A 16681-nucleotide genomic window follows, 5' to 3' on the forward strand; every position below is an offset into this window, starting at 1 on the left:
ATTGTTTATCGAGAGATCTTTACAAAAGAACCAATTATCGTGATCAATGGGTAGCTCATAATGTCCTAGGCACGTCTAAGACTTCGAAATAACCAAACCCCTCCTCCATTTACTCACGGGTGTTGCGGACTAAGCTGCAATGATTTTTGCATTATTAAATTTCTACGGAATGCGATCGCGCGTGCGGGGAAAAAGGCAGCCTTTACCAACCATTGTGACACTTATCATGATACATTGGGGTTTTCTAGTACTTCTCCTCACACACCTCTTGAGCGGCTAACATTCTTACCATTCCTTTCGGTATGTAGGAGCGGATTGGAACCCGGCGTTGCAAAAGAACCATGTCGGTCGCGAGGAACCAGCGAAGATTGTTCCACCGACAACATCTTTCATGAAAATGCATTATGCAGCGTATTTAATCCCATGGAAGGGCTTGGCAATTCAACAGGGATCCGATGACATTATTCAAGCGTCGAACATTATTATCACCGACCTTCTTGAATTTCGGGACTGCGGACAATAAGCGAAGAGGAACAAGCACAATTCTTGCACGACCACAACCAATTCTTGGCAAATCACACTCTCATAATGGAAAACCACGCCAAGATTTACTAGAGAAAGCAAAATGTTGCAGCGGTACATTTGCCGCGGATTAATGGCATAGAAAATCTTATAAAAGCGGATCCCTCCCACAAAAGGATCCTCGCCGTTACTTGGGCCAATAAAACCATTTTATATTTTGCAATTTTATATTATTTATCATTTTCTTTTTAGTTTTTAATTTTTCATATGGTAATTTGTTTTTACTTAATTATTCTCATCATGCTCTAATATTTGTTTATCCTTGTCTAAGCAGGTCACATTTTTTTCACACAATGGAAGCTCAAAGATGATTCGAACAATCTTTCCATTCTTTGCTAAATTCTCCGGCATATGGACATCTTTTCGGAGACTACATCACTCAAGTTGGATGGAACTCTCTCATTCTACACCGGGCGGACATACTCCCAGGTTTGGCAACTTATTTTTATAATAACATGGAAGATCTACCGGTATCCGGGGTTTCCCTTTGAATGGGTTTACACTACGTATTGGTAACACCGACCGCCTTTTATGAGCCAACCGGTGGCTATGGCTCTAGACCTTCCTCCTCTTCAGCCGGATCTCCCCATCAATATATGATAGAGAATGACCTTAATGACTACTCTAGGGAAGATTTTCTTTGCCGCTATGGCGATGGCCTTGCCAGCGTCAAAGAAGCGCGTGCGAAGGCGGCCGATGGCGCGAATTCACTATTCCACTAGCCGGTATGACCATGAATGTTGGAGCTGCCATGTTATTTATTCTTCTGAACATCATGGGAGATTGGCATTTTTCCACGGCATCAAAGGAAGGCGTGTAAGACATTCCATGCATTGGCCCGATAGCGTACCACCCCGACATTCTGAGAACTAGTAATTGAGAATCTTAAGAAGGCTTCGGTCTTTTCGGCAAGACTATATCACCACCCGATTTGGCATGCGGGATAGTGAGGGACATACTTCCACGAGTTTGCAGCCACCTTTCAAAATTTGGGTAAAAGGTCGACTCTATGTGTCCAACAAACAAGATAATTAGTTCCTTGCGATTTGGGACATGGACCGCATGCAAAGGTATCTTAAGAAAGTTCGTTCTTTCCCTAATGATGATAAAATGATAGCTCATCTAGACAATGCAAAGAAAAGGAAGTGGAGTGAAGTCTGGAAAGCTATGATAGATTGGCGGGATCTTGAAGGAATGACATTTCTCTGAGGGGACGAGGCAAAGGAAGGACTATCCCCGGTTCAAGGTTGGGGCAATGTGAGTTGATGCATGTACATATTTGTTTTATGTTTTGATGTGAAATAAATAAGTGACCTAACGATTGTGCTACTCTAACGGTGTGCTTCTACTTTTATGATGTATAATATATAGTGTATTTACAATAAATTTACGTGGAAGATGTCGACTTTATTTTTGCTCAAAGCCTCACCGGTATACTCTTTCTTCCTCTTAACACTTTGAGGACCACGGTGTCCACTGTTTTGGGGTGGTGAGAACCTTTTGCAAAAATTAGGCATGCATAGTTGTATATAGTTACTTAATGTCTAAATAAGCGTATTTAGTGACAAATTCTCGTTTCTCTTTCTATGATGAAAAATATTTAGAAATCTCACCATAGCATCAAAATTAGGACTTGTTCTTAGAAACTTAATTTAATCATTATGCAATAGTTTTTACATCTTTTCATGAGCATTCATGCGGCGACTATCATTAAATGTACCACAGTGATAAGTTTAAGGACCCGCGGTTAGACAACTTAGTTTCCATATCTGTAAGAATCTAACCAAAAGCCTCAAAAATGTATGATATGAGTAATGACCACGGAGGAGTAGTTCTTCGAATAGAAGTTCACCGCGTCTACTTACTTGATCACTACCCAAATCTGGCGAGAATTTAGGCCTTCTTTGGATCGATATAGCCAAAAATTCTTTTTGTAAAATTTTTTTTACAGCTAGTTGCCCATTTGAACCTTTCATTAATCCTTTCTACTTCACAAAAATCATTACCCGTCTAAAAAAAAAAAAAAAAAAAAAATCATTACCCATCTAGTAACCACAAATAAATAAGCCTACCTAGATGATGAGTATGAGAAATAGGATGAAGTCTTGAGAAAAATGAAGAGAAAACCTTGTCACAAATCAAAATCGGTTACGTTTTGAAAGAAAGAAAAAAAAAATAGAAATATGTTTCCAAAAATCAAAAGAAATATCAAGGTTAAATTTCCCCAAAGATCAAATCAAAGGGAATACAAAAGCTTGAAAAATCAAGAAATATGGAAACCATGTTAGAAGCGGGGAAAAAAAAAAGGATTTCTCTAGTATAAAATATCGAAGACCTTATTCTCTCATACTTATCATTTTTTGAATTTTCCATTCGGTTTTTTTTACCACACTACCACCTAAGCCCCATAACACCTAATAAAGACCTCTAGCTCGATTAGGAATAGGATAGTGTGATAATAAGTAGTAGTTGTGACTTCTCGACCTCGGCTCCTCATTTGTCATTGAGTATGTGAGGAAGCGTGTACTTACTGCACTTGGAATATAGCAAAGCTTGAGTGGAAAAATAAAGAGAAATTGTGTTTCGACATACATACTGTGAGAACCTACTTAAGGGGCGCTATCCAAAGGATCTAGAAAGCGGCCCTGCTTTCGTACATTTCATTATTAGATCCTTTGCATGCATGCTCATACGTAGATGTTTTGATTATTGTATGTATATTAACTTGAATTTGAAAGAATAAAATCCTTGTTTCCCTTGCTAGTGAGATGTCTAGATACAAAAGATTAATTAAAGAAACAAGCCTTTGTTCTTGAGTCGTTGTAGTATAAATGAAGTTTGTGAGTATCTTCTCTGGAAAACTCTCACGAGGCTATAACTTCGTCCACTAGGGAATTCCTAGTGGTTCAAGGCCTTATTGCATCGCACGGTGATCAACCGCCGCTCTGCTTGAAATGAGATTTAGCTTAGGAATGACACATTTTTGATCACTTATCGTTTTAATGTCTCTTCTTTGCTTGAGGACAAGCAAAGTCTTTGTTTGGGGGTGGTGTGATAAGCACCTAAAGCTGTAATATTAAACCCGAGAGACATAGCATTTTTTGGTCGATTATGTGTTTAATAATCATGTAATAATTATATTTTTGTACTTTTGCGGGGTTTCTTAATTAAAATGAATATAGTGATAAAACATGCATCAAAGTACGGGAATCACGGGAATATTTGGAGTTTCCCCTTTCGACCCATGAAGCCCGAAGTTTCAAAAAAAAAGAACCGGTCTTGGAGCGGGCCCACATATAAAGAAAGGGGAAATTTTAGAAGCTCAAATCGGATAAATCTAGGTGCGGCATTGGCTAGTGAAGGCGCCAAGTACAAAGAATCTGGGAATATTTGGAATTCCCACTCAATTTCCATGAAGCCCAACAAAAAGCGACTAGAGCGAAGTTTCAAAAGAAACGAGAACCCGGTCGCGGGGCGGGCCCATATATAAAGGCGAGGGAAACTTCGAAGCTCAAATCGGATAAATCTAGGTGCCGGCGTTGGCTAGTGAAGCTGCCATAGCGACGAGGCGGACGAACTTCTGCGCAAGGACACAAAAGTAAGTAAAAGCGCCAAAATCGGTAGCCGCCATTGGACACACCTAAGTGGACACACTCTGTCGGCCCCGAAGGCATGATGAGTCGGCATAGGCGGTGGCAAATGATGGTTTCAAATTGATACCATCTGGCAAGAAAGAAGACGCGTACCAATTCAAATGGAGGTGGTTTGAATTGAAATTAACTAAAAACAAAACTTAAAAAGCGGCAAAAGGCGAAAAGTTAAAAGCGGTTAAAACAAAACTTTGATTCTCAAAGTTTTGAACCATTCAATTAGCATAAAGGCCAAAAGCAAATTAAATCATTCCGCGGATAGTCATCCTATGATGCCTATAAATATGAGGGGTAGCCTTCATTATATCTTTCTTCGACATATTAATGCTTTAGCTTCGTTTAGTTTTCTTTCTTGATTACTTACCTTCCGCCATTTTATTTGTGACTTAATCTGATAAGTTATTTTACCCTTAATAGCAGTCATTTCTTTTCTTGTTTAATTTACGTCTGCATTTATTTACTTAATGTATCTGACAAGTTTTATTATTCCTTCTATGATGATGAGCTAACCCCACCGGGGAGGGTTATCTTTGCTTCGTGTGAAAATCGGATTGACTTCGTTAATATTCTAGAATCACTACTTAGGAATTAGGCATAGAATTAACATCCGGTCCCAAAATGGCCCGAGGCTATTACAAAGTTAGATCTTTGATGCTCGGAAACGGTCATGTAGCGACCAAAATATCTGTAGCGACTCTACAGTGTCGACGACTCTCCAATTCGTCCGGTGATGTGAACTTGTGCGGGAGCTGAAATAATATACGAGAGATGAGGTATTATCGAAACTCCTTATGCTAGTGAAATCGACCTAGAGATGTGGGCATGCACTAGGGATCAATACTTTCGGCGTCGTCTCGAAGCGAGGCGAATTAGAGATGTAGTGATTTAGTAATAAAAATTGTTAAAAAATGATTCTTGCATGAGAATGATTAACTCTCTCCCTGTTTCTCTACATTTTGTTTACCTACATATAATCACCGTAGTAATTTATTTTATTTGCATTACCGTTATTTTAATTAAAACCAACTAAAAGAAACCTAAAATCCTACTCACTTAAAGTTGTAATTTCGGTTGTGAACCTATCAGAGCCACTAAGGTTTGGACGATCCCTTACTTTCGACCTATCCTACCAAACCCGCGTGAGTAAAGGTAACTTGACTAAAGCGTCACGACTATCACGGACGTTGGACTTTGGACTTTGGACTTTTGGACTTTGGGTGGACCTCGGACTTAAGAAAATAAATGGCGAAAACCAATAAAGCGTGTTCATCGGCCTTCGTCCGACTTTCTACAACTTAATAGCCCGGCCTAGAACCTCGCCGAGGAAATCCTTAAATGACTCTTTCTTTCCTTGCTTCAAATGAAACAAAGGCGATGCACGCTCGGCTTTATTTCGCGATATCCGCGGCCGATTTTCTAAACAATTAAAATAAATGAATAATTGAAATATAAATATCTGACCATCACTTGGTTCAATTGTCTAAAACCGGGCTATGGCCGGGGATACAACCCATGTAAAACCTAAAACCACCTCCTGATAGGATCAACTTAACAACAAAATCTCCAAATTTCTCAACTATCAATTTATTAAAACTTTCTTCCATCCCAATACAAACATAAACAACTTTAAGAATAACAATTTCCAACATCGTATATTCTCATGTCATATAAAAAATGTAACCTACGTTATTACATCCTTCCAAAGATCGGACCTAATAAACTAAACTCCCGTTGCTCGGTGAGAATCCCAATCACACGCCATGGTTCCCTGCCTTCCACCTATGTTCCCAAGAACACACCCCGTTGCCAAAACAAAGCAAACATAAGATTGACAAAATGGAATTTGCTGGTATGAGTGAACTAACCACATATAACATTATCATACTTTAATTATATTGCTACCGCTTTACCAACTCAATTCATGTGGCCACTAAGTTTACATGCAATCAAGAAGGGCATAAATCATTTTAATCCTCACATATTGCGAGCTCACAACACTTGATATCTACTGTTGCTTTATGGTGTAGCTGAATCTGTCACAGGTCGTTCCGTTCTCTACCCATTGCAGGCCGCTTTCACAGTTGCAAATGATCGACTTGTGAAATTTATTACAGTCAAACTTGATTGACTGAAAATTGTTGCCATCAAGTGCGTATATCGGTAACTTAAGTTACAATTCAAACTGGGGGCTAGCCAAAACCATCCATCTGAGCTGGGGCTAGTTATCGTCATCTAATCATATTCAATTTAGTTATTATTTTGAGCTCAATGCTTTATGCATATCCAGAATTACTCTTGTTAGTTCATACTAACTCTTTGATGCTAGCTTCGCATTTTATGCAGTCAATCAAGCTCTAAAAGCGGGGCTAGCTATATCATGCCAATTCAAGGCTACCTATCAGTCCAAACCTCCAAATCGAAACACTCACTCGAACTCTCCGAACTCAAACGCTCTAGAGCTAAAACTTAACGTTCTCTCTGACAAAACGCTTACTAGAGCTCAAAGGCTACATAGCCCTAATACTACTCACTAGTTGAGGACCTATATTTCTAGGATCAACTCAGTGTAGAACGCTTACTTAAGCACCAATGGTCCCTTGACCCTCGCCACTTGAATCGAATGCTTACATAAGTGCTAAAAGGTCCCTTGACCTCGCTCCACGGGAACGTAACGCTTACTTAAGCACTAAGGGTCCCTCGACCTCACGCTCACTCGGCGAACACTTCCATAAACGCTAAAAGGTCCTTTGACCTATTGGAGCGTAACACTTTTACATAAACGCTAAATGGTCCCTTGACCTACACTCACTCGAAAGGCGCTTACTTAAGCGGTAAAAGGTCCTAGACCTACACTCACACGAGCTCCAACACGCTCGATTGTTCCAATTGGACCGCGTGTCAAATTTTTCTCGTCGGATCGTTCTTACGAAAGCCGCGACCCATCTAACGAAGGGTTAATGAAGGACATATATTGTCATCAATATATTTGCGACACGTGTCATCGCCATTAATCATATCTTGAGACTAACTTATTTGATCATTTCAATTGGTCATCTCAAAAGTCATAAGTTACCAAATGGTTACAAAATGAACATGAATACATGCATAGCTATCAATGCAATACTAAATATCATCAATGAATGGAGCACCAAAAGTGAATATCATTCAATTGATATGAAGGGAGCACCAAAGGGGGGAGAGAATTCTATATATTTCATCTCCACTCTCTAACACTTGGGAGGAGAATTCTATGTTTCTTCTCCACTCTCCATCTTCTCCATTCGCCATCGATCATTCGATCACCAAATCCTAATATGAACTACGAACTGACTTGATTCCAGTTCTCCGGAGAATTGGATACGTAGGCAGTTCGATCATTTGAACTCAGTCACAACATCATTCTCCCTAAATTCCTACACATGTAAGATACGCCCAATTATTACCTTTACACTATTGAGACCGAGCGGATTGATAAAATGATAGATTGATAAAATGATAATAGATTTTACAACAGAATATAGCATTTCAAATTCATTAGAGCATCCGTACCGTCTTCTAACTTATAAGTATATAACAACTTTGAAAATTGTCAAATAAAAGATCTTCTGTTGCCAATTTACGTAAGTTCAAATAATTGAACTGTTTGAACTTTAAACTTTATTTTTTGTTCTCCGACAAAGTGTACAAATGGAACTTAAAATTGGTTTAACATTCTTGACTTACTGATGCCCTTTGTTCTAATTGTTGAATATGATAACTGTGTCTTTACAGGATATAGCTTTGAGATATTTTTTTCTAAAGTTTTTCCTTTGAAAACTATAAATACTCTTTGACAGTTTTGTTGCATCTGATTTTTGAAAACAGCAAATGACACTGATTAAAGCTCAAGCAGGAGTGAAGAACAACATGAGGAGGCTGAATTGGAGCATCATTCAGCAGGGGTCAAATCATGTATTGCCTGTTGTTCTGTTTGCTCTATTTTGCTTTTTCGTGGTCTACTTGTTGGCCAAAGGGGTCTCGAAGATGAGAATTTACAAGCTAGGGATCTCTGTGGATCATTGCATGACCAGTAGGTTTCAGTTTTCGTTGTAAAGTCTTACAAATTTTAGCCTCGAGTGTTATGCTCTTAAAAAGTTTGTCTAGTATACCTCATTTACAACCAAACTGGTGTTCATATATAATGTATCAAAGAATTGCTTCATACGTATTTATTTTCCTTCAGCTTTCTTCTCATATGAATTTTACGGACATGAATTCTAGACCCGAAAACAAGTGAAAGGATAGGGGAGGGGGAGGAGTGTCTGTGTGAGAGTCTGACAGATCTGGGAAATCTATATTGAGGTCATTAACTGACATTCTTAGACGCATACTTTACAGATTAAAAACAGAACTGAAATCGTAATTGTAGTTTATGCATTCTTGGTTTCAGGAATTGTTTGAATGTATATGAATTATTCATTCAACTACTCGTGCACACACACAACTTGATTTTGGTTGCTGGGTTGAGAACTCATCCTGCTTCATTACCTTCACTTGATTGATGGCATTTCTGGCCCACTCGGTGAAGAAAGTTTCATTGTGGCCAACTTGACCATTTTTGTAGATACCGAAGCATTCTGATTCTTTTTCAGGATGGGGGCATTCCTTCTCAACTTGTGGATCCCACCATGCTCCCAAGTGTTTCATTCCCGAATAATCTGCCATCCAATGGTGAGCATACTTGCCTATGCCTGCATACTCCCACCATCCGTTGGGGAAAAACTCCATAACACTGCTGTTCCTATCCATGAAGAGCATGTTCGTCAGTTGGGCCCCGTGTGGTGATGCTACAATGTCAGTAAAACTCATCGCCCTTACCTGAATATATACCAAAATGTTGTTTAGCAATGTGTTTGTAGAATCATTAAATATTGTTTGTTTGCCAGCAATCTGTTTTCTGTGTTAGAGATTTATATGTTGGGATTATATGTTTGCAGCAATATGTATGAACTATTTTCTGACATGTGATAGTTCTCAACATAGTTATCAATATTGTATGATACAATATGCTCGTATTGAAAGCAAATTGATACGTATTACACTGGTATATGGCAAACCAAGAAGGGAAACTGGGAAAGTACCAACCTGATCGCAAAAGCTGAGATTTTCTGATTGAGTAACAGTTAATTTGCATCCTTTAACCCTTGCACACTCGTTACTAAATATTTTAACCACCAATGATTCGTTCTTGAACGACCTTGCTCCTTTCCTCATCAGCAACGTTAGCCTTACAGCAGTGTCCTCTTTTTTATTATTCTCTGCATTACTACTCTCAAAGCTCACATTACAGAATGCTCTCGCCTTACACCTCAACATATCAAACACCTCAAGCCTTCTCTTTTCCCCATCTTCCCTATGTTGTGCCTCATGACAACAGCCTTTTCAAAGCAAGAAGATCCATTACTTTTTCCAAATCCTTCCACTTTTAATTCTCCAAAGGTGGCTTTCATGAGGTTCTCATGCCATGATCCCATTCCAGTGCGGAGTTCCCCCCAGTGGTACAACACCCATCTTGACGGACTTTCACACCCGTTCCTCTTGTACCAACTTACAAAGGGTGCCATTGCCGTCAACCCATGCCAGAGGTTTGTATAGTCATAGTATGTGTCAGACACGAATGTCAGGCCCTCCATTAAGGTTGAGTTGGCTGGAAGACTGTCCTTCCACGCGAAGCCATATAGATTCCTTTCTCCATAATGTGAATCGTTTCCAGCCACACAGAGCAACCTTCCCTTTGATGCCTCTGAGGGAAAGTATAGATGCTCTGTTTCACCTTCTTCACCTGCGTCGTCGCATATAGAGCTCATAAACCATGTATTCCCGTCCATAGCTGTGTGGGCGAATCTGAGGTCCTTAAGTGGGAGGAACGTGACGGAATGTTGGAGCTTAGAGGCCATTGCCTCGAGCTCCCTCGAGCAGTTGAAATGGTAAGTTTTGGTAAAGAAAGTCTTCAAATGTTGCAAGGTAGACCATGAAGTGGAGGAAGATAAGGGAGAAGAAATTGGTAGGATTCTTAAAGCCTGAATATCGAAAAGAGTGAAAAAACCGACAAAAGTGACTATGAAAAACAGTGCAAGTTTTGTTGAGTAGCTACAAATGCAGCAAGTCTTTGGTTTGAGAAAATCTTCAGGACTTCTCTCCATTTCTCTTGTGAAGTTGTGTTTTAAGTGAAGACTGAAGCACAAGATATGTAGGAGTTTGAGTTTTTAGGCTTGACCGCTTGAAAAGACAACAAAAAGACAATAATGCAACACTCTTAATTACTTACAGGATCTGAGAAATTTTGGACAAGGATGGGGTGCTAGTGTTATGAAGGTTAATGTAAATGAACTCAAGGATCTTCAAGTGTTAGACTGGTGTCTTTTGATGCCAATTATAATGATAGGGCTTTAGTCAAAGGTCTCTCTTGTTACATTTGTGAAGTTTCAATCGTAAATTCGTAACACAAGAAAGTCAATGAGATCCATGAGGGACGGTGAAGTTTGGTCTCGATATCTCAACTAAAGTCAGCTATGGGTTTTTTAGTTTTAATGTTAGTAAACTCTTAGACGTGCAAGGTGGTTGCTTATCAAAGCATAGACTCCTAGCAGAACTAATCTAGATTTCAAAGATAGGGGGTAGGGGGATGGAATGATGGCACTGTTAACTTGTTATTGTTTAAGTATATTATCAACTGCTTAAGCAGTTGTTATGTCATGTCTACTAATATAAGTCTATAACAGTTGCTCGAAAATCAATACAATTAACAAGAAGGTACAGCTTTTAATATATAACAGCTTTGAAAATTGTGATGTGTGTGTCTACTAATATATGAAATGTGATGTGTGTAATTCTCTGTAAATGTGAAATGACAAGATTTAATACCCCTATTGGGATTATTGTTGTTTAGACCCATTCTAGAAGTACGTTTACACCAACTCTGATTTTGTTATTCAGTGTTATCTAACATCTTTTGTGTTGCATTTGACTCAAAGTAAACTTTGTATCCCTTACTTTGCTGCTACACATTGCAGGTATCAAAAAGGTGTTAGAATTGGATGACAATGAGGTCACGTACACAACCACAACACCAAAAATTTCATTGTTGATAGACGAAACGTTGTGCAGATTAAGTTATTATGTTGATAGACGAAACATATAAATTCCCACTATTGCACTGACGAACATAGGATGAACAATCCAGTGGTTTATATGTTGCTAGTTTTGCAAAGTTAACTTGACATGAATGAGATCAAATTAGGCCAGCGGTATATTTAGCCCAACTTATGGGATTAGCGCCCCTTTAATAAAATCCATAGTAAAAGCACCCCTCTAATATTCTCAACTGCAAGTACCCCCATTGTACCCACCTTTACCAACAAAATAGACAAACGAGCTCTTCTCTCGCTGCCTCTCCTCCTCATGTCGAACATCACCTATTGTGGCCACCTAGCCACACTTTCCCGCTTCAACTATTTGTAGTTTTGTACAGATCAAATTAGATGAAAACAAACACAAACATGAAGGGTAGGAGCACTAACCTTATCAATCTTTTCGAAACTATCGGCATGTCGAGGACTCGAACCATTAATTGCTTCAGGATAACCAACAGAAGTTTATTCAACATCTAAATGTTTTGCAAAGTCACCCAACCTCAGCTTCACTATATTAGATGACTTTTTTCCTCTTCCCTCTTACTTCTTCTCTCTTTCTTCCCCATTCTCATTCCGGTGACTTTCGCTTCATCGTTGTGGAGATATTTTGATACAAAGAAACAACTAAATCACTCTATTTTACAGCAATACACCCTTCTCAAAACTTTGTTTCTTCTTCATGTTCTATCATAGCAACAAATCTCCGTAACTTATTGGTCTTCACAACTAAATGTGGAATTTGAGGTAATCAAGTCGAATTTTACTGTGCTCAAGCTCGGCTCGTTTGTTTATTAAGTGAGGCTTTGAAAAAAAAACTCAAGCTTGACTCATATAATATATGAACAAGTCCGAGCCTAGCCTTAGTAGCTCGGTTATTGAACACTTAAGTGTTGCTATTTGAGTTTATCGATTAAATGAACGAGTTTGAGCCAAGCTAAATGAGCTGAGCCCGAACCACTTGGCTCAAATTCCACCCTTACTTACCGTCACCTACCATCAACTTTTCCCATCAAAGTATCGAAGTGGCAATCAAATTATGTGAGTTCTTGTTGTTCAGGGTGCTATCTTGCCGCCGAAAATTCGAAAGTTGATTTTGTTTATTCTTGGGGTGTTGGGACATAGGTGGAATAACCTTTATTCTACTACCTTTTTGGCAAAAGGGTGCCAATCCCAAAAATTGGGGTGTATATACCGCCGCCCAAATTATCATATTGTGAAGGCACTAAGCGAAAAAAAATTATATGGATACTGAACTATAGTGGATTTTATATTATGGATACTGTATTATTATTTTTTACAAAATAGGATACCATATATTTCAAATATTACTAATATGAGTACTCGTTATGTACGTTGTTAAATATTTATACGTATTTGATGATTTGACCGTTGTACAATTATGAAGTAAACAAATTTTGACTATTGCAAAATTAGTTCTATGTTTGCCAAATCATCAAATATGTATAAATACTTAACATAGTACATAATAAATACAAGAAATTGGGTTAGAGAGTCTCATTTAAAAAAAAAAACAACTCAAAAGTTCCTACTCATAATATTTTTGGGTTTTAATACCCTTGCATTGTTTTTATTCCCCGTAAGTGTTTTTTTATAGAAAATCTTTAGAATCTAAACTTTTGACTCGAGACCAGGCCGCCACCTATTATTTTTTAATATAATTTATTCTCTTTTTCACCCTTCCAAGATAACTACCTGTAGATAAGATAACTACCATAATAAGATTGAATAATATAACTACATGTAGATAAGATAACTACCATAACAAAAAGATTAGATTTTGGGTTTAAATAAAATTTAGAAGAAGGTAGGAGGATTGCTCCACAAAGTAAATAAGAGACCCAATAACTCATGCTGACAGTGTTTATGTCAATTCCAGCTTCTCCTCCTAGTTACGGAAAAAATTTATTCTTTTTTTTATTTGATTATAATTTTTGAGAATTTGATACTGATGAAAAAGATGAACAATGTTTACTTTTGTATATCCATTTTATTGATCAAAATGTACTATTCTTTCATTTATTATTCGAATATTCTATGTTTCTATCTTTAAATTTGCAAAACTGTCAATGCCATTTCAATTGTAGTAGTTCAATTCTTATATATTGCTACTTGATAATTTCATTGGTGTATTAAATCTAGGCCACTCATAACAGCAAAAGGTACTGGTGTATTGCTCCACAAAGTACTGTCAAAGGCCTAGAAGCCTAGAGTAAATAACTTAAATATATGTTTTAAAATATATATTTTAAAATGTTGAGTTTCAAAATAACTTAAATATATTTAAAATTTATGAATTTTTTAAGAGATTATGAGAGAGGAAATCTCGTTGTTTCACATATTGTAGAAGTAGTTGCAAATAATTAAATAGGGTATTTTTGTTAATTGTTTCAAAAAGTAGTTAAACATGTGTCAAATTCTGGTTTTGGTCAAACTTGGGTGTAAAAACTAAAAATATTATGCCTCTGTTTTAGGAGTCCAAAATATTCTTAAAAGACTCTCTTAAACATTTTCTGATAATAAATACCCATATTATCAATATCTAAGACTATTAATACTGAGTAGTTGAGAATGCTCCAGTGACCCACGTCAGCCCCCTTTTTTCTCTCAGACTGACACATCATATTTTTCTTAAAAAAAGTAAATCTACGCCCTTTTTTGAAGATTTCAATTGTTCGTATCCCAAAATACATATAAACCCAAAATAGATAAGTAGATAAAAACCTCTTTCTTAAATTTTATCTCCAATCTTACTCCATTCTTAAACAAAAGAAAACCTAAAAAATAAGAGCCCCGGTAAATTACTTTTTGTTTAATCTACTTCACTTTTGTCTTTTTGGATATCTGAAGGTAATAGTGGAAACAGATTTGTGTGAAAGTTTAAGATATTGATTTCAACACTATCATTTTTGCTTTAGACAAATTAAAAGATGTGATGCAGGGATTCTACCGAAACCACATGGAAGAAGTCATAAGGTTCTTTGAGACTAACCACAAACTCTCTTCATGACAAACCCCTGCACACACGTAGTTAAAAGAATGAATGTTGCTTTTGGATGGATGTCATGACTAATGCATATAAGTTACCCCTCAATGTAAATTAGAGGTGGGTTACCTGTCTCTAATTTGACAAGATAAACAAAACGGTACTCTTTTTGGTTTGATTTTCATGTTGGACTCACATACTTTTTATATGAACGTAGAATATCTTTACTCCAAAACCAATGAAATGTGCTGGCCAACTTCACCTTTTTATGCATTTGTCAGGTTGTTATGGGCTTACTAACCAAGTTTCTATATGTAGGGAAAGTATAAAGTATATAACCTTTGCTCGAGAGGGTCAGATGACGCGTCACTATTTCAGGGCAAGGTGTGATGTTTTTGCTATCTTATTTTTGTCGTGTTATTTACTACTGATTGATTGCTTGCTAAGCATCTGGGTTGTTTTTTGTTTTGTTTTTAATAAATAATTTGCAAGTCATTGATTTGGTAGAGTTTAGAAATTGGAGAGTTACAAGAAAGGATAATAGGTTAAGGAAACTATGGAATTTGGTACTGTGATGTACAAGTATCAGTCAAGCATGTCATGATTTCAAAAATAGATTAGTTGATTATTCTTGAAATTAAGGACTGAAGCTGAAAAATTATGAGTGTAGTCATTAGTCGTTTATAGGAACTGAATCTTGAGAGATACATAGGTTCCTCTTGATTGGCTTAGGAGTTTACATGGTATCCATACATTGCTTTGTTCAATTTTCCTGTGTGTGTTGTGTACTTGAATTTCTAACTATGGAACCTTTTGACGACCTATATGATAACTATCAACTCCAATCCCCCTTGGTGAAAATCTTTCATTACTGTTTTATGATTATTACAACTATTAAATTAGAACACGTTCTAAGATAATAGTGTCAAATTCTTGTTTGTCGATTTGGTTGTCTACAGAGCTCATTGAATTCTCCGCCGTCCGCTCGAACTCGTTCAAGTTTGTCAAGTCAAGTAGGATATTGCGCATGGACTTGCATGTTGCAAAAGATATTCCCTCGAACTGAAGGTCATGTGGATGTTTTAAGGGTTACAATGTAAAGCTGTATTCTAAAAAGCGATCTAATTTTGTTTATATATTCTATCAATTAGTTGGTGAGGTACCTGAAGAGTCCAGAACTGTTTGATAAAATGGAAATAAAACCGCCTCACGGCGTCCTTTTAGAGGGACCTCCTGGATGTGGAAAGGTTAGTGTTACTTTTGAAACTGCTTTGCAATGACCAAGTTAGTTAGTTAGTAAGTTTTCTTAAAGATCGACCATTCATTGTGTTTTGCTCAGACCTTGGTGGCAAAGGCCATAGCTGGTGAAGTGTCCATGTTAGTTAGCTTATTTTGCATCAGAAGTGGTCACTGCTATCACTTAACGATCTATTCTTTGTTATAGGAGTTGATCTTATTCCCCAAGGATGGAATAGGAGGGGCCCAAATGTCCTGCAGGAAGGTTATGGAACTGCAGCCGTCCTTCCCGAAAGCAAGGAATATATCTAGCGATCTATATATCGACACGTGCTCCGGGATTTTTTTAGTAGCATGTATATTTCTTTGGAATGGATACATGGGCATCTTTGTGTATAGGCTGTAATCATCCGATAACGGGTCGCTAACCTACACAAGGAATTAATGCTGATTTTTTTGTGATGTTAATCCTCACAATAATTTAGTTCATTTGAGGGTTGGCCTTTTTTAACAACTTAATAAATATCGATCATTTGTGAGGATTATCTTTATGGTGTAGAGATCATATTTACTGAAAAATCAGCCTTTTGTTCCCTTTTTAGGTTAAATCGGTCCGGTTCGATGTACACCGAGATATAAAACGAGATGGTCATATAAATATAACATATATATTCCCATCTCCCACAAAAAAAATTAATAGTGAACAAAATATTCACGAGTTTGTATTGTTGAACTGATACATCCTATGGCTATGCCATTTGAAGGTCCAAAGTGACTTAATGGTTTATTTGCATCATGGATTTAAAAATATCTTTCACTTTACTTGGTTGTATACGATCAGTTTTGCCTTGCAACAGTTTTAGGCTGAAAATGTTAGGGTGAGCCATACATAAACCCAATTGAATCGTGACTAAAGGGACTAACTTTTTATATTTTTGGGTTTGCTTTTCTGATCTCTGATCTGGTAAAACTTTTGCAGTTTACTGATAAGGTTGCATCTTGGGTAAGCTCTATGCCCTTTGCAATCTATTGTTTGT

The 16681-nt window shown here is 37.4% G+C and overlaps 1 protein-coding gene across 1 annotated transcript; it reads right to left on the minus strand.

Annotated features, from left to right (window-relative positions):
- Positions 1 to 8626: 8626 nt before the first annotated feature.
- On the minus strand, positions 8627 to 12322 carry LOC147492782 (uncharacterized). Its single transcript, XM_086568878.1, is given in 4 exon segments — positions 8627 to 9089; positions 9357 to 9616; positions 9619 to 10445; positions 11792 to 12322. Coding segments are annotated over 4 exon segments (1575 nt in total). The 5' UTR covers positions 11878 to 12322; the 3' UTR covers positions 8627 to 8687.
- Between the last annotated feature and the right edge of the window lie 4359 nt (positions 12323 to 16681).

The sequence above is a fragment of the Coptis chinensis genome, chromosome 6, assembly GCF_015680905.1.
Source record: "Coptis chinensis isolate HL-2020 chromosome 6, ASM1568090v1, whole genome shotgun sequence".
Classification (NCBI taxonomy): domain Eukaryota; kingdom Viridiplantae; phylum Streptophyta; class Magnoliopsida; order Ranunculales; family Ranunculaceae; genus Coptis; species Coptis chinensis.